Source organism: Dunckerocampus dactyliophorus, chromosome 15, assembly GCF_027744805.1.
Source record: "Dunckerocampus dactyliophorus isolate RoL2022-P2 chromosome 15, RoL_Ddac_1.1, whole genome shotgun sequence".
Lineage (NCBI taxonomy): Eukaryota > Metazoa > Chordata > Actinopteri > Syngnathiformes > Syngnathidae > Dunckerocampus > Dunckerocampus dactyliophorus.
Window position 1 is genome coordinate 7,500,322 of NC_072833.1, and position 22,699 is coordinate 7,523,020.

The following is a 22,699-nucleotide window of genomic DNA, read 5'->3' on the forward strand; positions in this document are numbered from 1 at the left end:
AGAGATGGAAACACCTACCGGGTGTTTTTAGGGAGGCAGAGGTACCCTTCGTCCTGGGTGGTGTGATGCCCACCTGGGCTGTCATGCCCCTTCTCAGTGACCCAGTCTGGGATATTTGGGCCAGCGCTGTGGCCTTCTGACCCGCCTCCTCATACTGGCTTTGGGCTTGGGAGGACGATGAGGATGAGGAAGGCTTCCAGCGAGAGGAGGCGGCGTTAGGGTCCATGTTTGCGTCGATTTCCTCGTCCACCTTCTTCAGGTCCTCGGCTCCTGCCCAGCTACTGCTCACCTCCAGCTCTGCATGCTTGGACTTACTTCCTCTCTGCGACTGTAGCAGGAAGATCAGCAGTGAAAACAAAGCTCAAAAATAAAAAAACACTGTCAACAAATCTTATTTAGTGATCGTGATGGCATTGTTTGCTTTGCACGGATGTTGGTTTTGCTCATTTGTTTGTGTGCAACTTTCTGTCGACCTGGTTACATAAAATGATCCGTCCTATCTGATGTAAACAAAGTTTGCTAAAAAGTTTGAAAAGTACTGGTCTTAAAGTAAAAGCAACATATTCAGACAGTAGTTCTTCAGGTTTTCAATGAATCATCCCCAACACTGAAAACATAAGTTATGTAGGCAACACAAAGAAACAAAAGTCCACGAGCAAACAAAGTAACCATGTGTGAAGCCGTAGCTATCTTTGGTCTGACCAGATCTCCTCCTTTGGGATGCTCATGCACGAACACACCTACACAAACACACACACGCACAAGCGCGATCTCTACTAAGCCGTTCCTTGACAGATGGCCATGCAGTCTCCCTAGCAACACTGGAGTCTCTTCCATGAGAGGCCAAAGATACTTGGCAGAATAGTGCAAAAAGAGCCTCCAAGGAGAGGAGTGAGAAGGGAGACTGCAGCTTATTCCCTCAGCTGCATGCAGACCAGTCTAACATGCTTGTTAGTCAGCATTTGAAGGGAAGGATGTGGTTTTCTTACTATTCAAAGTTAAAAATGTGCATGTGTGCAATTGTATCTCACAGATACATTCTTTTGTTGCTATTCTGGCTGTGAAGCTGACATATTGCACATTGGCAGCAAAATGCACAAAAGTTGGCTTACCTGGGTGCCCTTGCTTTTGCGTGACGAGCTGACGGAGGAGTAGGCGGGCGTGTTCAGATCATCGGTGCTGATGTTGTCCAAGGTGTCGCTCAGGCCGCTGCTCACCGAGCTGCTGTCGTCCCAGCTTTGGGAAAAACAACAAAAATAAGAGGGAATGAAATGATTGCCTTGAAGAATGTTGCGGTAGCTGCTGTATATGTATAGCACAAGGCATAAACGCAGCCATCACAAGGGTTGGACAGTTGTCGTGTTTAATATGTATCTACTGTTAAAATAAGCTCATACATCCTCAATTAAGTAAAGTCTGTGGAGGAATAAAGCAACAGTGTTCCCACACTCACCGGGCCAAGGCCGCTATAATTTGTTGTACTACTATTTCATCAACTGCTAAAGACATAGAATGTGGGAATGAGGGGAAAAATAGGCATGTTAATAGGGGTGATAATATCTTGTTACAGGGATGTTATATTATGTAGCGGACAAGTCAAGCACGGACAGACACGTGCAATAATCAAACACAAAGATGACAAAATGACTGCTTGCACAACCACATATTATGGTAGATATTGAAGCAGACTGACACAGCATGTACTGTATTTTCCCAGCCAAGGATGTTTTCAGTCTGACTGACGTCATTAAACATTTCAAAATGAGTCAAAAGAACAAAAATGAAAGCAACTTCCAGAAAGTAATTACACACTGTGGACACGTCAATTCTGGCTTGCCATCTATAATTGATCAGACACTGAAATGGAGGAGGGAACTGGAAGGCAGGCGGAGAATAAGAGAATAATGGTGCATTTTTGAAAGGAATGGGAACGTGGGCGAGCTGGAGTGTGAAGATTTTTTGTGTGTTTCCACCAAAAAAGTGGGAAGTTACTTAATGAGTCTATATGCTAATAAATCTTAAAAAAAGAAATAATTGTCAATGTGATTTGCTTCTCTGCAAACAAGGTACGTATTTTGAACAATATTGTCTCTGTCCACATTCAGTCACGCCTGTCGCCTCAGAGTGTCAAAGTGCGCCTGACTTTCCCTCCTCTGAGAGCTAACTTCAATGTGTGACTGACAGCAAAGGCTGACTGGGTCAAATTCAAATTTTCACTGAAAAAGCTACTGTGTCAAAGTAACCACAAAAAAAAGTATACCACTTTTGGCCATAGAAAAGTTGGAGTACTTTACAAAGGAAAAGACAACAGCCATGAGAGGTTGTTGTATGGAGGAGATCTAATTGACTTTCACTTATTTTATTCCAACATGACAATGGCTGCAAAAATATCACTCTTTCCCTCGCAGGGTGTGCTGGCTAATACAAAGCTGCAAATTTCTGCTGGGAAACAAGTCTCCACTGTGGGTAATGTGATTAAAAGTACTTCTTGGGTAAATTTGACTCAATTAACATAATGAGTCACAGTGAATGCCCCTCCGAGTCATTAAGGCAAAGCAAAGGCTTTCACTCTAAATTACTGTCAACGGAATTCTGGAAGATGGTTGATGTTGACATCAAATTGGGATATGGCTGTGAAAGAACAAATAATAAAACAGACAGGTATGCATTGAATTATTATTAAAATCCTATTCCATTAACAAGAATGTCAGAAAAAATATTATTATCACAATCATTATAATAATGTAATTGCATTGTGTCCAGTAACTGATTCTGCTAGCCAACTACAGAATGTGATCAACAACTGAGTCTGTAATCCAGTCTGATCCAGATGAGTGACCAATAATGGAATTGATTGCTCATCAGGCCTTCATCAGCAGTCTTGCTTTTTTCCTTGCCTTGCCAATCTTTTGTTGCACACATTTTGTTTGTATTCACGTGAAACGTGCTTCTTTTGTTCAGTAAACCTTTAGTAGTTCACTTCGTGTCTGTCTGCTTTGGGTTCCAAACTTACGGCTACGCCGCTCCTTGTGACATTTTGTAAGGCAGCTATGTGACCAAATAGTGATTTTGTTGTGAGGCCGATAACTGATTCTGTGATCTAACTAAGTTTACAATAACTGACGGTCATCTATGTGACCAATAACTGATTCGATATACCAGCCAAGGACGAAAAACTCATGGCCAGCTATGTCACCTATAACTGATTCTGTGATTCTGTTGAGTGGCCAATAACTGGTGCTGAAAGCTAGCTATGTGACCAATAACTGATTCTGTACACCACCCATCTGACCAATAACTGAAAGTCAGCTATGTAATCGATAACTGATCCTGTGATTCCTTTGTGTGACCAATAACTGATTCTGATGGCCACCTATTTCACCAATAACTAAGTCTATGATCCAGTTGAGTAACCAGTAACTGGTTCTGGTGGCTGGCTATGTGACCAAAAACTGATTCTGTCTATCAGCCCTGTGACCAACAACTGACATCCAGCTATGTAACTGCTAACTGATTCAATGATGCAGTTGAGTGACAAACAACTGGTTGTGGCGGCTAGCTATGAGACCAAAAACTGATAGCCAGCTACTGTGTATCACCAATAACTGATAGCTAGCTATGTAACCCATAGCTGATTCTATGATGAAGTTGAATGACCAATAACCAATTGGATTTGACAATTTGCTTGACACTTGTGTAACCAATAATTCTGCAAAAGGAAGTTTGACACTGCCAAACAACATCCACATTTTGTGCTTTTTCCTGTTGTAAAGCGTGGACAAAATAAGAAGGACTACACAAAAAAATGGCAGCCGACCTCCTGAGAGGCTGTCCGGCGGTGCAACGGGCTGAATATTTCATCGTTCAACTCCCAGGGATCAGCTCAGATGGTTTTGACAGAATAGCCGAGCTTCGCCGAGCTCCTCCCCTCCCTCAGACCTGCACGTCACAGGCGAACTCAGTAACCTGCCGGCAAGGGCGGGTGGGTACGCTAGAGTTTTGTGTCACTACTTTTTAAATTAACTATGAGCTTGCAATGTACAGAGTTGGTCGCAGCAGAGGATAGGATTCATATTGTATGTGCAAAGGACAGATGGTGTGTAAAGCTTGGAATCAATGTGAAAAGTCATCATGTGATGACTGTGATCAATAGTAGACAATCACAGCTCTAATACTACTCGTCGTGCAATTTTTTTTTCAGAGGGGGGACTTATAATAAATGAAGACTACAGTAGAAATCTGTGCATGTCCATTCATCTGTAGTTTACTTCAGATGAATTCACTTCCAAAGCCACCAGCACATATAAGCTGCTCTCCATCCTGTGAATGCATGGCTGTGACTCCAGTCAGCCATGCAAACGTTATCTCATGCAATATTCAACACGCTAACTTTGGTTCCTTCAGCAGGCAGCCCGGGATGAGGAAAAATGCTATTAACAGCACAAACAAAGGCACCAAAACCGGTGATTACACCAGATCATGCAGATAAATTAGATTTTTATGAGGTGTTTGATAAATATTTGGGAAAGCAAATTGAAAAGGATGCCAAGGGTAGGAGAATCTGCTCCAGGGGATCTGTTACGTAATTGCTTTTTGAAGACATGTTGTGAGACCACTGTGGATTCAAGAATATTACTGTAAAAACTTTTATTTTCAGTCTCATAAGTAATTTTCTCTTCATTTCTGGAAACCATCAGGGGAGGCAACATTATGATAGGACAGCAAATCAACTAAAACAAGTTATTGCCCTTACAAAAGTGAAGGCTATGTTTTGTTTTGTATCAACACTCACAGCTAAACTGTCCCAATTATTCAGAGCCCACTGAATTGCATGGAATGCTTTTTTTAACAAACCAATCTCTGAAATACTTTTGAAATTCACAATTTTAACACCAGAAAGTTGTTTTTTTCTATCAAAATGTATTTTTTTTTACTTTTTAACTTTTACTTTACTATTAATTATTATTATTATTATTATTATTATTATTATTATTATTATTATTATTGATATTTACTGATATATACAATATATATATTATGTATTTTTGAAATTTATTGATTATTGCTTTTATCATCTGATTGCGAGAAAACAATTATCTAAGATGTGCGATTCACTTCACACTTAAGTTACCAAATATTGTTCCATAATAACTCTAAATCATCTTTTTACCGACACCACACAACCCAGTATTCTCATTTCATGGAGAAATTCAAGCACCAAACAAGTTAATGTCAGCTAACTGCGCACGCTAGGTTCAATTATTCAAATGCACAGCACGTTATGTGCATGATTAGGTTTTGGGGCTTGATTTTAAGTGAAGTGGACAGCTGTCTATAGTACTAAAACTCCACCACTGCGACCTTCTGGATACCTTCTCTCCAGGTGGAATTCAACTGTCTGCAACACCCATACTGAAGTAGCTGTACAGCAACTCACCTACTAGAATTTTGTCAGACAACAAAGGCACAATAGATCTTCTTTGATGCCCTTCCGTTCTGTTATGAGAACACAGTTTATGTAAAGAATTGGGAGATGGATCATACAGAAGGCAGCAGTATTGACGATAGACGTGACAGTGATTAACTGCCATAGAGCTATTCTGTGGTGCATGAAGAGAATGAATGGGACAGAGTCAACTGTACGCTGAAAAAGGAATAACTGCAGGTAAAAAGCTACTGTGGGCTGGCACTGGATCAGTTGATAGATGGAATATGGGTTTTTATCACTGAACACATTGATTACAAATCTCATAAAGCTCTTTGCACTTATCATCATTATCAGCATCATTTCATTTGAACGCATGTATTTTTTAAAAACTATTATTGCAAGAAAAAACAGGAAAACTTCTGATTATGTTCATATATTTTTGTCTTCACATCAAAAATGACAAATTAGTGTACAAATATTTGCAAAGTTCTAGCATTGAGTCTTCAACATTAATTGTAGCCACTGCAAGCTGAAGTCTTGACACACACACACACACACACACACACACACAAACACACACTACAGTAGTCTTTAATATAAATGTAAAGCTCACATCCTCATTTGCCCACACAGTAATCCGACTTAATGCCACTGAACCCTTACAATTACTCTTCAGAGGAAGCCAAACGTAAAATTACAATATCGCAATACTACACAAACACTTCCTTCTCCTTGCTGTTTCATCAGGTGCCAAAGCAGGACACTGATAAGCTCCCCTTCCTCCCTGGCTTTGACCACTGGCAGTAAGGTGCATCAATCAGCTGCCTACAGGTTCCCAACAGACAGTGTGTGTGTGTAGCTGTTCCGTCAACTCACCAAATGGCATGGATGGTTCCTGTTCCTGTTGAAGAATTATGCTTTGCTCCACCTGTTTGCCGGAGATGGCAAGAAGCTGTGAATCGACTGGGAGTCCAGGGATGAAATGGGAACAAGAGGAAGAAAGAACTACCTCACTGTTCCACTTTCACCCCCTGCTGCTCGCCCCCGCCCTTCTTTTCCATCCTTCCCCAAGCAAGGATGGGCCTGTCAAGCCCCCGGAGGCGCAATCAGACACGTCATCAGCAGCGGGTTAGTGAGGGTTAATTAAGGGACGGTGACAATGTGGAATTGAGCCAAAGCAAAGGAGGAAGAGCACGAGCCAACAACTGTGCTTTGCCATACGCCTCTGACTGGAAATGCTCTGATGCATAATGAGTGAGCCTCTGAAAGGGCTGTACTGCTTCGTCTCGGGACATTATTCATGAGTCTCCTGTCTTAATGGTACCAGTGCAGCACCAAGAAAAAGGATCTTGAGCGTCCTCTTTCCTCCTATGTGTTGTCAGAAATACAAAGATACATATTTCTGTTGCATAATCAAATATGAGTGACTCAGCCCAAGAAAGGAAGACCCTGACCTTGACGAGACAGGCTCGTCTGCTGTTTAACCATCAGTGTTAGCTTTTTCAGCACCAGTAAACACATCAAAGCTTTCCACTGCAATGCAGATCTGCAAAATCTGCAAGGACTTTGCAAAGTCGGACTAACGTCACAGCTTCCTTCCCTAAAAAATGAACTGGTCAGCATCCAGCAGATTTATCATCTGCTGTACTGTTGTTTACAGTGAACTCATCAGCGCTATTAATGTTGGCTGTGCCGTTGGCTCCTTACCGCTATTACAACATTGGTTCTGATTCTGATGTGTGTGCAATGCACAGTGGTAACTGTGTACCTTTGTATGCCCCAGTGATTGTAAGATTCAGCTTTCAACAAAAATCATACTCGTCTGTTTGCCCGCGTATCATTCCGCGGAATCGAATGACCAAACTGAGAATCCTACGCGTTGGTGTCTTGTCGTGTTATTAACACACTGCGTGAGTCTAACTGTGTTCGGAGCTTTTCTTTTTCACAATAACTTCCTGATAGCCTGCTATTGTCCCCCAGCTCCATCACCCCTCTATGACATCATCACTAGTTGACACTGTACTCTTTACTAACAGTTGAACCACATGTGTCTGCTTTTTTTAATATGTTAATATTTGTGGGTGTCTGGAATGGATTAATTGGATTGGAAAAATATCTTGTTTTCCTATAATTCAGTTTTTAATGACCTTTTTGAACTGATTAATAACAAAAACCAAGGTACATAAATTCCCCAGCTATAATTACAGCATTTACGGTACTAATATTAATCCCTTACTCTTCTGTATATATTATTTTGTATGCATTATGTTCTTAAAATAAACAATTTCATCTTTCAAAATGCAACACATCATTGGGGTCTATATATAACACATTTATGCAACTTTTCATTAAATGACCTAGAAAACCAGGGATCTATGAGTTAATGCTAATTGAACAACTTCACATGCAGCTTTGGAAATGGTGCGACTGCTACACAACAGCCATCATTCAACAAGATTACCTACCTTTTTATGACTTACATCACTCGCCACGCTAAAGCGAATTAGTGATGATAGGATCAGTGTCCATTCTTATGTTTCCGAGAGTCATTAAGGTCTTTCAGATGACGAATGGCGTCAAACCCTCGCAAATCTCCAAGTGAATGAAGTGAAGGAGCTGCAGCAGTGAGTGCTTTGGTTCGTTTATCATAAAAACAAAAAAAATATGCCACCACTATAAAAGTCAGAGCTACTTAAGCAAATGATATATCCATAGTCATTACATAATAGTTAAATACAAAAGGTCTAGGTTATATCTATATCTATCTAGCTATCTATCTATCTATCTATCTATCTATCTATCTATCTATCTATATCTATATCTATATCTATATATATATATATATATATACACACATATGTGTAATATATGCTTTACAGTATAACATGCTTTCTTTAAAAGGCACGACAACCCTACCTTATGTCACCAAACAGTGAAAAAATATGACTACAAGTAGTATTTGACCACTACATTACGAAGACATAAGTCTATACTGTATGTCTTAAGCACATGCATTATTTATTCATTTCAGGCGAGCTACGGCTGTTTTAATACCATCTTATGTCACTTTTGTGTCACTTTAATGTGACTCATCACCGCAGTTCCCATAAATCACATTGAGTCAGACCTGAAAGTGCTGCATTTATAATGACAGAGCGAACTGGTTGCACACCAAGTCATTTTATGCTAGATAGAATACATGCAATGCACATGGTAGGTCATTCATTCAATGGGGGTAAACATACAGTATGTAACATCACTGCCTATTCAGTTGTTGATTTGAGTGCCGCTTCCCCACTCGGAAATGATTCTGATAAAAGGAGAGGGTCACATCCGAAGAGGAATGCCAGCAGATCATGAGTGACGGAAATTTAAAAACTCAATCGTTTGTGAATAAATAGATGGCTAATTAGCATGTGTTCACATGAAACACTATTTTGACAGAGAGCATGCACCTGCTTCAAGTGCGGAGCCACATTAGCATGCAGAGCAAGACACAGCTGGGTACTCCAATCGAGGATGCAACTCCTTCCAATTACCATCACAATTTGCAAAGTTTAGACTGCGCGCCTGACTGCTTTTGATTGAAGTTGGAGAAAGACTGAAAAGGGACAAACGGCTCAGAGCGTCACAAAAACATAGAAAGCTGCTGTTTCAGGTGCAGCATGAGAGAGATGTGCCTCCAAAGCGGCGCCCGGGGCTCAGTTGAACTAGACGTGAACTTATATGACGAAGGGAGGAGGTGATGACGGAAAGAACCTCGTCATCCAAATCTTCTCTCCTCACCTCGACTGTCGGCGCTCTGCACAGTGACAGCTGTGATCGTCCTGGCTGCTGCTGAGTACATGGAATGCTTGAGTGCACCCCATTCATGGACAAAATTGTGGCGCCATTACACCCAAAGGAAGTGGAATATGAACTTGGTTCTCCCAATTTTGCAGCAAAAGCAGGACTTTTCATTCATTTGGCATGTCCACAATTGTAAATGCATGTGATAATATATGGAAATACATCTGTTAAGGTGAAAAGAACAACAGATTTAAGGCACTTCAACCTATGAACATAAGGAGCAAGGCTGCACTGTTTGAGCCACAGATGGTCTCAGTCACCTGCTTGGCCACCAGTCTCCATCTAGTGAGTCACGGCGACCTCGGGGGGAGCATTGCGGAATAAAGCTGCCATGCATGGGTGGCAGCCAGGGGAGTCGTTATTGAAGGATAAAAAAAGCGTGAAGCATAATGAGCCTCATGGGAGCCAAGTTTATACAGTTTGTTTGTACGTGTGAAAAAAACAGCAAAAGGGAACAGCTTTGAAAACCTTTTAAGGCTCAGCAATTCTTCCCTTTAGTGATGAAACAATAATTACACTATTGTGCTGAATGAACAAATATTTAGTTGCATACTGCATTAAATATCTAGCTATCGTTCAAACACAGCTTGAACATTAAAAGTGTTGCCTTAAGTCATTTTTTTCTGCAAATAAAGCAATGCTCTGCAAATATTTAGCAAGAAAAACACTACAGAACGGGTTCTCGTGAGAATTTAGCTGGCTCTAGAACAAAACATGAATACAGTAGACCTTGATTTACACAGGGCAAAACAACATAAATGTTGACACTATAGTCAACCTCACACTTATTCAAGGCATTTAAAATTGTAAAATGTATAGGTACGCACTACTAATGAATGATGCTGAAGGATGATCAATAGGAGACCAGATGAAATTGGAGTCACAGTCTAGCCTTTAGTCTGGTTACCACTCCATATCCCTCTAAAGCAACTAGTGGTGATACGCACCTCTGCAGGCTGCAGGTGAAAGCGATGTTCTTTTTGCACAAAAATGTCCTCTGCTGACTCGCGAATAGGCGGGGATCAAATGTAGTAGAAAAAGGGAATTTTGGGAGTTACTTTCAAACTCTAAAGCCGCTTTAAGGCGATCAGGTCAAAAAATACAACAAAAATGGTGGGTTTTACGCTACATTTGAAATATGTTTAGCCACATATTTAGCTGTTTTTGGCACAAATTGTAGGGCAAGGTTACCAAAATGGTGACGCTTGAAATATTACTGTCCACTGATCCAGTAATCACGCTCACAGGAAGGGAAGAAGATGAAAGACAATTTTTCCTCAAACAAAGCCTTCTTGTAATATTGCATGACAAATGGAACAAAAATGCAAAAAATCTTCAATTTTTGCCCTGTAACTGTGTAATGTTTACCATTTAATAGTTTCCCAAAGTCATTGAAGCGTATCTGCTAAAAACCAATCAAGGCTAGCATACCCTGTCCTTGGAAGGACCCCCAATCCAGACTACAGAGCAAAACCTGGCAAATGATTGCTTGGGAAATGAATCCCCCTGAGAACGTTGTCATCCGCCAGTGGGAAGCGCCAGCTAAGCTTCTGACAATCACACATGTCACAGTGAGGCTGAAGGAAGCATTAAAGCTGTGTGTGTATTGAAGGAACAGTGTGTGATTTCCAGAGCTGTGCATGGAGAAGAAGGGAGGAAGAATAAACTCCCATTGGGCTTTTCTTGCTTGAAAGCATCTGAAGGAAATATTTCTCTATCACCTTCAAGGCCTCGCGGCAAAACCGCTTTTTCCTGCTCAGGTGAGGGGGCAAACTTCTCAAATCCTGAGATAAAACACAGGCAGGGTTACAGCGAGACAAATGGAGGAGACGGTTCACAGGGTTCATATTTCTTCTCCTTCCATGTCCCTCCACGCTTGAGTGTCAAGTGTGACAGGCATATCAGTCTGGGAGTGACAGGGGGCAGGTTAATCAGCTATTCTCAACCTGCCGCCGGGTCTGGCGTGTTTTGACGCTTGGACGCTCTCGGATATGATCAGACTCACGCCTGCCTGTCTGTCCAGCTGACTGACTGACTGGATGTTGAAACGAAAGGATGGTGCAAGAGTCAGCATAGGGGCTGGGAAACAATTGGATCATCGCACAAACACGATCATACAGGAAGTGAAATAATATTGCACTTATAAGCTGTACTATAAGTGCAAGCAACTCCAATAGCATTGGAGTGCAAACATAATTTCATTATTTGCAGTTGAAGCAACATTATATAGATGTTAATGATGATGACGATTTAAATTCTATGTGTTTATGAACACCACACATGAATAAAATTGCTCATCTGCCTCACTTGTTTGCTCCACTATTGAATGAAGAGGCACTCAAATGGTTGGTTTTGATGACATTGTGAAGAAAAACCCTCCTTCCTCATGGATGTGATACCACCTCCTGCTAGAAGAGCCCAGGTGACAGGCGTGGAGAAAGTCAGGCTTCGCTACACCTCTTAAAATAAAACCTTGAGCTCTGTCAACTATCCATCAGTCAGCTACAGATGTGGGAGCTGTAGGTTTTTTGTTGTGTTTCTTCAAGGAATAGAATAGCATGTTAAAATGTAAACCGTTGGTGTCGTCCTGTCCCACTCCTTAATGTTAGGTTGTTGTATGCGATATATGCCATTTATTATGTTGGACAAGTGCAGAGTTTCAGTGTACAGTCATCCCTCGATTATAGTGGTTAATTGGTTCCAGACCCGACCACGATAAAGGAATTCCAGCGATATAGGATTAAATGTTAAAAAATGGAATTTGTTAATATTTTTGTAGTTACAGCATAGAAAACCTGTTTATGACTTTCAAAATGCTAAATAATAATGTTAACATTTTTAGAGCCCTGCAGACATGAAATAACACGCCTATATTCACCTTTATACTCCTATTATTCATTGTTTACAACACAGTGCACAACATGCTGCAGGGACTCGAGACGGCCGCTAGCTAGCAAGCTAGCGAGCTAACCAGTTAGCCTCAAATTTAATAAGCCAAAATTTTCTTCCACTTCTATATGGAATGGGAGGAGAACTTTTTTCACTCTATGATGTCGGACATGCCATGGCTGACTTCATGACTTCATGCTGTGTTAAGGTAATGCAATGTAAGGTAATGTCGAATGTTTTGTGGCATTAGTGCCGCCTAGTGACCAGAATACTACATATCACTTGTATTTCAATGTTTTCAGTAACAAGAGGCCATAGTCTGCCACAAAACAGTGACCATTTATTAATTCATTAATTTATGAAAAAGTGGGATATAGTGAGGGAGCAACAATCGAAGAGATTGTGAGGGACGACTGTATATGTAAAAAGTGGATAAACGTGCACAATAGCGCTTCTTGGAGCAACACACACAGTCGGAGACAGGCGCGGACAAACACAGATCATTAGCATTAAAGCTACAGACATACAAAACGGCATGTTCTCAGTAGGCATTAAAAGCACCTTTCAACTGTCTAGATTCCATTCAGCCTCATTTTTGGGCAACACACTTATTTAACTTATTTAAAATTATTGCATAATTAAAGCATAATATGGAACTTATTAGACAATATTTTCTATCTCAGTGATGTCATCTGCAAGGTTGCAAGTAATTTCAATGCAATAGCAACAAAATAAACTGCAAATTGCAAACATACCTGACTGTTCATCTTGAATACAATACATAAGAAAAGGTGTGTCAAGAATGACTGACGCATGCTCTCATGCTACATCTCCATAGCCCGTACATCATTGCATCAAGCACAGTCTAGTGGATTTGCCCTTGACAACACCGAAAGTGAACACAAAACATGCAAATCTGCGAGTGACTGCTTTTGAGATGTCTGCAAGTAAGTGCACTAAAAGTCATTTGACAAAGGGGTCCTTGAATTCAAAACAGAGGCACTCCAAAGTCATCCAGTTTATCAACCCGAGGAGTACAATTATAAACCAAGCAAGTGGATACATCTCAGTTACCAACAATGCCCAAACACGTCTCTGGTTGTTGTCCGCAGAAAAACTAAAAAATAAAACAAGCAGCAAGCGATGATTGACAGATCCTTACCTGTCTATGTCCCCCTGTATCTCTTTGCTTCCTCTGTGGGATGTTTCTCGAGAAGAAGTCGAGTCTGATGCTCGGCCGGTGTTCCGTGCATACAAATGCAGACCTCCATCTGTTAGATATCTGTGGGAGGAGAATTTAGACTTCATTTTCACAGTCAGCATACAATAAAAGAGAGAGGGAATACAGACATGGTGGATGCTTGTTTATCAGTGCTTACAGTGGTTTATTTGTATGTCTAAGTGGGTGTATTTACAATGACTATCGCAGTGTGTAAGTGGTTGGGATTTGAGCATAGATAGCAATCAGACACGCCTGATAGGACACGGAAATGATTAGCTGTTGAGCTAATTGAGCTAATTAAATGGCAAATCACCTTTCCCGTCCTGACAGGCTGAAACAAATTGTCTCAAATCCCACGGATGCTTAATTCCGTCACTCAAATTACATCACTGATTAATCAATTTGTCTCCTATTTCCGGCCCCTAAAACTTTTCGAAATGACACTTCTCAAGAATGTGTTATTCTGTCCAAATTTTTATTTTAGTAAAGTATTCTAGACTGCAAAAAACAGGTAGATTTGTAGCATGTTATTAGCTGATGAACATTACTTTACATCATGGGTGTCCAAAGTGTGGCCCAGGGGCCATTTTTGAATCTCTTTTTTTTATTGGCCCTCGGCATATTCTAAAAATAAAATAAATTAGTAAGTAATAAGATGTATTATTAAATGTTTTCTTTGGAAGATGTCATTGCTTAGTGCAGATAGCTGAGGATATACTGACCTACACTGGATGGGCTTTATCATCTTTAGTACACAAAATGTAAAAAAGAGACCCCCCCAATATCTTTCAGTTTGTTTGTATGCAGGGAAAAAAAAAGTTTGGACACCCTTGCTTGCTTAAAAAATCAAATGCATAGCAGTTAAAGTATATATTTAAATCACCTTACAACAAAATTAGTAATAATCCCTTAATCGGATCAAATTTTGCATACGGTGAGGAAAGATGCCATCGAAATGTTATACAAAATTATTATATTATGTAATAAAATACATATAGTCATAAACACGTGATTTTCAAGTGTGCAAAAAAAGTTAGAATGCGTTAGCACTAATCATCCTACCCGCTGGTGATATCATCCATCCGTCCGTTCTTCCCCAGGATGTCCCCATCACTCATGTACCCCGCCATCTCCATCTGCGTCCCGCCTTCCAGCCCTCCTCCGCTTCCTCCCCCCCTCTCACCCTGCTCCACCCCCCGTGCCCCTGCCGCCGCCACCGCTCGTCTCAGGGGGGCGCTGTACACAAACCTGGAGGGATCAGAGTGCCCGCTGTAGCGCCCCGCTGTGGTGGTGCCGGCGCCCGCTGTAGCCGCCCGAGGCGCAGCATAGCTGCCGGGCAAAGAGGGGGCGTCGCCCGCCTGGAGACGCGGCGTTTGCGTTTGACCCAGGCGCCAGGCCATGGGGGAGGAGCGTGTGGTGAGGGCAGGAAGACTCCGCCCATTGACCTCTGTGGTTACAGTTGTGTCGAAGGTTGTCTCCAGTGTGCTGCCAAGACAGAGAGAGAGGAAATGTATGGATATTTACTCTGACTCAGCAGATTTTTTTGGGGAGGGGATGTGCCACAAATTGACTAAAATAACATGGTGTGAAGGTCAAAACAAAGTGCTGCCTCTTCCAGCGTGTAAACTTGTAAAGTGGAGGAGGAGAAGAAAATGAAGTCTCCCATGAGACAAACGTCAGACCAAAGTGCTGCGTTGCATGACGCAGTGACATCTCCATCTGACCATCAAGCGAATGCTTCCAAATGCCACACTTAATTTGACGCTTTTCAAGCATGAACAACAAAGAATGTAAATAATTGCACCATATTGACTCACAAACAATAAAATAATTCAAACTGAACAAGCCTCTAGTGATAATTACACAGCCTCCATCATGATTAATATGCTATTATGACTTTATAATCATCCCTTATTAAGCCACAAGGCTTTTTTTTAATCTAAAGCTGTCAGGACACAGCAAAAAATGAAGATGTAGTTTAGCTCAATCTTTCTCAATCTTTAATTGTTCAAAAAAATGTAATTAGTTGTAGATGACACACAAATACAGTGATCCCTCACAGCTGGACATCAAAGCATGTGGCGGTACCAAACTGGAGCTCTCTCTGCTGGGAAAAAAGTGCACTGCATCTAAAAAAACAAACAGGAGTATAACGTTTTTTTTTTTTATATTTTATATTTTCAAAATAGATTTGATTAAATGTAAAGATTTGTATGTATAGTAGTAGGTTCAAGAATTACATTTATGTTTGCAAAGTTGGACGTGCGCCTATTTGGATAAACTTAGCATCAACTTCTGTGCAACTACTTCACTTATCAAGTCACAAAACGAGGTATGTTTTGGAAGCGTGTGTTTGTGTGCCATGCGTTTATTGAGTGGGCACCACTGTGATGCCAGGCGCCAGCATGAGAAGGGCAGCGATGCCAGCCATATTCACATCAGATCTCTATCAACAGCTTCTGATGTCAACACACACACACACACACACACACACACACACACAATCCCAGTGACACACGCAATGTCATGTTTTGTGGTGCCAAAAAAATCTGACACCATAACACACTGAAAATGCAAATCAATTTACCGTGCCCAGTCTTGATAACATTGGTATATAATGTGGCTTGCAAAAATCAGCTTATCGTTATCTGGAGTCAGCGGCAGAGGGAGAAGGGAGAGACTAACAAACGGAGGGAGACGGTGTGCGTGTATAGATGCTGTGATTAAGGAGCATGAGGATGAAGGATCGGGCTGGAAAGTGGAGGAATAATGCTGAGAGTATTCAGACACATACAGGTAAAAACACATCTCGCATAAGAATAAATACTACACAGTGGATCCCTCACCAATTCGCTCAGCATTTGCAGCTCCGCATATTTGCAGATTTCTTATTTAAGAAATATTTTTTTCTGTTTGTGGGAAACCCTGCCCATCTGTGATTGTTCTCATTTGTCATTCACACAAAGTTGATTGTAATACCTGATAAAAACATAAAATGTACAGCATAATAACACAGCATGGATGTACAATGTACTGACGTGACATAGGTGTAAAATGGTGGCGTCCTGTGTGTCTGCAGAAGCGCTACATTTCCACCGTCAACATGCTACAAACTGGCCTCAAAACCTGCAGCCTGGTGAACAACAGTGGTGGTGCTACAGGGTGGCCGTGCCCACCATTGGTCACTATCTGGCCAACCCAGTGGCCACCCCCATGGCTGGGGGACAAGTTCGACAAACGCGGCTCTGTTTCTGCTCGGACACGTTTCACTACAGCACGCAACAGAAAAGAGCTGGCTATTTTGTGGAGGAGCTGTCAATAAAACCACGTCTTGCATGAACTGCAAGCGGTAGGTAAGTTTTCCATGACTACTTTGGTCGGTTCGGGTCAAGTTTTCTCATTATGTTGACTTTGACTTAAATTCTGAAGCGTGATTCAGCACATAAATCTGTTAATATTGAAAGCTCTCTGTAGCAACATGAGTGGGCGTCTAAACCAAGGAGTCCACAGTCAAAACAGGAGTGCCAACCTGCATCCACTTCCGTATTTTGCCCTGTGAGAATTTGGCTGCCATGATGATGAGCAGAATCCAGAAACTATGCATTGAAAATATGTCCTTGCCACACTGCTCAGCTATTAATTGCTCTAATAGACGGTCCAAAAGCAGTGGTGGAGCTACGGCGTGGCCAGTGGTGGCCGTTGTCACCCCCGGTCACTTTCCGGCCACTTATTGCCATCCCTATGTGAGTAATGGTCTCACCTTGGCCACCCCGATAGCAAATGTCTGTCTCTGCCACTGGGAGAACACAAGCTAATATATGATCGCACAGGTAAGCAGTATAGATAATGTAGATGTGGAATTGGAGGAATGCCTGTATTCAAAATTTCTTTTTCTTATAAAGATAAAAATTAAGCCCTTTTCACGACCGGCAAATAAAAATCAAGCGGCGACTATAGTAATCGATGAGCTGTATTTCTTCTACAGTAAGACAAAATCTGCAGTAGCTTTGAAAGAAACTATTTAGATGTAGTTGTCCAAACTTTTTGTCATGCACAAGAGGCTTCAAAGTCTATAAACGTATAAACTTTGCATAGAAACGCCCACAAATGTTGCTCAGATTGATGTTACAGATTTCCGCCATCTCCTGGTGTAAAATATTAACTACATGAGGCACCATATTTGCAGAAATGGCTTGTTAAGTTCAGCAATGTTGCTTGTTGCAATTTTGCAACTTTGGCACTTAAAGGGCTAAAACGCTGAATGAGAGCCTTCTCTGAATTACAAGTTGGAAAAGCGACAACTCAATGCCAAACTGTGCACTACTAAGCCCCTGATTTCTTTTTTTTTTTGGCAGACTGAAAAATTTTGCGTCCACACTGTGCCGGATTACCAAATAGTTGCATCCAGATGGGAACGGATCACTGAGTGAAAACAATGTAATACACAAGACACACGTACGCGTGGCGCTGTGAGCAGACACACAGACAGAACCACGTGACACACCGAACCATAGAAGAAGAAAGAACGCCTCCGCATAAGTCGTCGTCTTCTGTTTTCCGAATTGGAATGACTTCGGCGAGTCATTTTGGAGTACAAGACAAGAAAATATCAGGAGAATGTCGACTGGGGTGAGTCATGCTAGTGGAAATATTCAATTATGTTGGCGCCTTGGCAGCGCTCACTTCTGGTCCTGTGACGGCGATGGGTCAGTGACGTTATCGTTTTCAAAAAGAAGTGGGTTGCTTGTCTATACGAAAACGATAAGGCAACATTTTCAGATTATCCCCCTCTGGAAACGTTTAAAAAAAATTAGCTGCGTTAAGGTCACCCAGAACGTGTGGACCGGTGTGGATGAAAGGCTGAAATGATAAAATACTTTGCCGTTTTGACCTGAAAAAATTTCCGTGTGGCTAGCCCCTGAAAAAAAAGGATTGTTTTTCTTCTGACACACACTTCAACGGCTATCTGCTCACTTCCAAAGCAATGAATAATTTAGCTTCGGGCTTGTTGTTCGTGTACTCCGAGTGTAAACACAACACAAACAAAGCCGGCCGAGTGAAGCTATTACATCCAGAATGTCAGAATGTCACCTGAAACGTTGTTGAATCCCCAGATAGAGATCCACTGAGCCCAAAAAGATGAGAACAGTGATTGAGCTTTGAAGATATGACATTTTCTTCTAACACCGACTTTCTCTTCCTGATGCCAATCAATACAAATACAATCCTGCGCTATAGGTTAGGAGAATTAATTGTGTATTTGGATCGATAGTGAGTGTCTGAGGAGAGGAAAACATGTCTGGATCTTATTGATGTGACACACAAAAAAATAACAATCCTTCAGTTTGATAAGCTGCTTAGCTTTTTCAGGGAATTATGAACGCATTTTGAATGGTAATGAAACATTTGGGTTGTATTATGCATGATTAAGGCTAATAATCCCTACAAAATTAAACTGATAAGATGTGTAGCGAAGCCTGCGACTTTAAAAAGCTGCCCTCTTTGGAGTGGTGGGCATATGCACAGGGTGGGATCATCCATATGGGGGGAGGTCAGAGGCGATATCATGTCCATGGGCAAGGAGTTTTTCCTTCATGACACCATGGAAAGCTGGAACTTCGAAACCGACTGTCTCCAAATTGGAGCATTCGTGATTGATTTTTCTGACGTGCGGTGGTCATAAACTTTGGTGGCTGTAGGGTCACATATTACTGTTATAACAATCACAATATCAATAAAAAGTGCAAATTGCATAACAGGGCACCTTTAATGCAGCTGTCACTGCATTTCGTGTACCTAAGCTTAGAGGACATAAGAATCCCGAAGTTGAGAAAGCGTGATGAGCATGACTGTCATGTGCGTGCAAGCGTAACGGTGATTAATTACTTTGATGATTCAAAGCTTCACGGTGATTACAGCCATTTCTTATCCAGGGGGGAGATTAAGGTGGTCTGGCCAGTCTTTTGTCATGGACTGAATTGGCATGCATCCACTAAGGCAGTTATCACCTTCCTTCCCACTATTAAACATTCATTAAATTTTTACATTAATGACCAAAAATGGGGCAAAAATTATCTGATTCAATGTGTTGTCGTTTTAGATTATTGCAGTCCATGTAGCCTCTGCACTGCTGGTCATGTAAATGTTTTATCCACATTGTGTACCATGCATGTAAATGAGAGCCCCCCCCCCCACCTCCCGCAAAAAAAAACCCCTCAGTGCTACATTGAATTAAATGTGGTGGCACAACAACAGCGACGCATTGATCGTGGCTGGCTGAGAACCCTCGGAGGGAGAAATAAGAAATAGAAAACAAACACCCATGCACACACACATACATGCACATGCACAGAAAGCCATCTGTCATGGCTGTCTGCACCATCTCCCTTGGTAAATGGGCCAAAATAATAGACTGAGAGGGAAGTCTGGGGACAAATGACCAATAGTTATCATCATGATATCCGAGTCCCTACTCTGTCAATGTGATGTGCTTGAGCCAGCAGGTGAACAAGTTTTAATTAAATGCAGGAAATAGGTAGAAGAATACGGGAATGTTAATAGAGTGTCATGAATAATTTGGGACGCATCTTCCGATGGCAATGAGGAAGATGTCAAAATCAGCTCTGCCTCTTTTAGTCAAGGATATACAACACATTCAAAAGTAATGGGACACGCCATGGTGTTTAGGTCAATCGTGTCTTTATGGAGCTTGCTTTGTGCACAGAGGCACAGTCATGCATGTGAAATTAAGATTCAAGGGAATGAAGGGCTTTGTTGTTGCATAAAAAAACCCTACATTTTCCTTCCTTTACAAAAACAATTGTCAGTGGTTATGTCACTGTTTGTTGGCCGCCTCCTTCAAAATGCGTGTGCTGGCTTCAGAGCGTTCCACGGAAGCCAAACATGTCTCAGCTTCACCACGCATCACTTCAGTCAGAATATTAGAGCTGAGAGCGGCGCTTTATAAACTGCAGCCACCCCACAGCCTGACATTTAACCAGGAAAATATTGGTGCATTGACTTAAAGGATGTGCTCATTTGCCTACACAATGACAGTATTATTTATGTATGGGAAGATTTTTTGATACAGGATTTCATTAGATTCAGGTGCACCTTATGTTGTGGCCTAGTAGACTCTTTAACCCCTCTTGAATCTTAATTCCAAGACATTTACGACAGTTTTGTGCTTCTAAGCCTTTTAGCTAAGAGCAATTGTCAGCCCAAACTCCCAGACTACAGTTGAATCTCCAGTGCCAGAGGCTTAGTTGTCTTAAAATATCCACTGGCAGCTTTCTCAGCATTCTCAGATTTATTTCTACATCAGTGCCTGCTTGCGATTGGCTGAGCGAGCCAGGTGGGGGGTCGATATCAGCTTGGACTCTTTCAAAGTTGGGAGTACTGCCATAATAGTTGGGCAGCGCACACTGTGCCAGTAAAAGCAGAACTAGAACAATCATTGGAGCAGGTTGCAAAAACTATACAAATGCTCCTAGTTGAGAAACTTTTATGAAAGTTTATTAGTTTGTCTATAAAAACTTAATATAAGTGTATTTTCATACATAAAACAATCCATGTTCTCCCGCGGGTGGGTTTTAGAGTCGCCAATTATATGCAAGGAAACCGGGTACTCCGGGTATAATCCATAATCCATAATAAATCCATAAATAAAATCCACATAATAGGCGACTCAAAATTGTCCATAGGTATGAATGTGAGTGTGAATGGTTGTTTGTCTATAGTCCAGCGTGTACCCCGCCTGTCGACCGAAGTCAGCTGGGATAGGCACCAGCATGCCCCCGCAACCCTAATGAGGAGAAGCGGCATAGAAAATGGATAGAATAGACTTTCATCGCAAATGTTGGTCCGAAATTGGAGGTGAACCTCAACGTTAACCTAGCAGGAGGCTTTGCTAAAATAGACATTTTTATGTATCAATTACTGGCAGATTTTCGCTAGTTAGCATGGAAGGTAAATCCTGTGACTATCGAGGATCTACTGTATAGAGCTCTAGACCCTGCATATAAGATGACCTGTATTTTTCGGACTGGAGGAAGGAAAAAAATGTATATTCAGGTCAGTATGGTAATATGTAATACTTGACTTGGGCTACCATAATAGTCTAAAACAGTCTTTTCATTGAAGTACAACAAAACTTAATGCTAAGAGCTATTAAAACAGGTATTATTATGCCATTGATATTTAATGAATATTTAAGAATAACATAACAGGATATTATGAGAATACTAAGTCATTCCAGGGAGTAGCATCTCTTTGCCTACCTGTGGCTGATTTGTCCCCCCCTTAGACTGGACATGGTTTCTTCCAGGTTCTGCCGCAGGTCAGCGATGTTCTTTACTGTCCTCATCCGTCTCGTCTCGGGGTCCTCTCCTGCAGACACACATTCGATTTAGTCGAAACCTGCACACACATTCTCAGCTCTCTCCCCCCACCCCAGGAGAAAAGAACATCTGACACACGGTTTTTCATCACTTGTCGCTGTATGTCCCTACAGGGGAAAACAATAATAAATGGTCACTGGAAGTCATCATGTAGTCTTTTTCTATGAACTCTAGACACATTATTTGTCATGCAACTGACAAAGGGTCTCTAGGCTGAGCAGGAAATGTCGTGCCATGACACCGTGTGCTCAGTTAGCTCGTGCCTACGAAAGCAGACTCTGTCAGACATCCTTTTCTTCCCTGTCGCTTTTTCTTACCCTCCCACCAAATCCTTGAGAGTCACGGCCATGAAACAATCTTCTGTATTTTAAAGCGCTTCTTTATTTGATTCAGCCATCAACTGAAGGAGTGCTGTTTATAAGCACCGGGAGGGCCAACAGTTCAGAAGTATAAGCTGCAGGCACATAAAAGTATCGACTTGTCTGTTCTGATTAATCTGGCCTGTTACCTCATCAAGCTACATCTGCAGGCTGGGACCACAGCACGGATAATTAGCATGTGGCAAAGAATAGATGTTGGATGTAGAGTGAGTTGATCCCCGGAGTTGGGATGCAATTCCAAAAGTCAAAAGGGTGGGGCAAAGAGTTTTAAAGTTCCAGTAGCAGCAGAAGGAAAACAGTTGATGTGTTTATGCTCAATATTGAAAAGAAACAGCAAGCTAAGTATAGATACAAAATACTTCTAGAGTTGACTTGCACTGGGCTTGCACTGATTGATCACATTCCAAATAGGAATCCACAGTTTGCACGAAAAAGGCTCTGCATTCTTCTCTTGGCATTTTCCCCTGCACAGTACAAAAATGACTGATCTGAACACTGCCAGTATGAAAGTAATCTTGTGCACTGACAGCAA

At 41.5% G+C, this 22,699-nt stretch overlaps 1 protein-coding gene across 15 annotated transcripts in view; it reads right to left on the bottom strand.

Moving 5' to 3' along the window:
* Positions 1–22,699, bottom strand: part of nav3 (neuron navigator 3) — a 307,018-nt gene that overhangs the window by 27,667 nt on the left and 256,652 nt on the right. For 14 of the 15 annotated variants that reach the window (XM_054753819.1, XM_054753817.1, XM_054753825.1 and 11 more), the window contains 5 exons: positions 21,668–21,776; positions 14,451–14,873; positions 13,329–13,448; positions 1,113–1,236; positions 19–328 (listed from right to left, as the gene is read on the bottom strand). In XM_054753819.1, coding sequence (XP_054609794.1) covers positions 19–328; positions 1,113–1,236; positions 13,329–13,448; positions 14,451–14,873; positions 21,668–21,776 — 1,086 coding nt within the window. The remainder of the gene's footprint in view (positions 1–18; positions 329–1,112; positions 1,237–13,328; positions 13,449–14,450; positions 14,874–21,667; positions 21,777–22,699) is intronic. The other variant, XM_054753823.1, reaches the window with a different exon arrangement.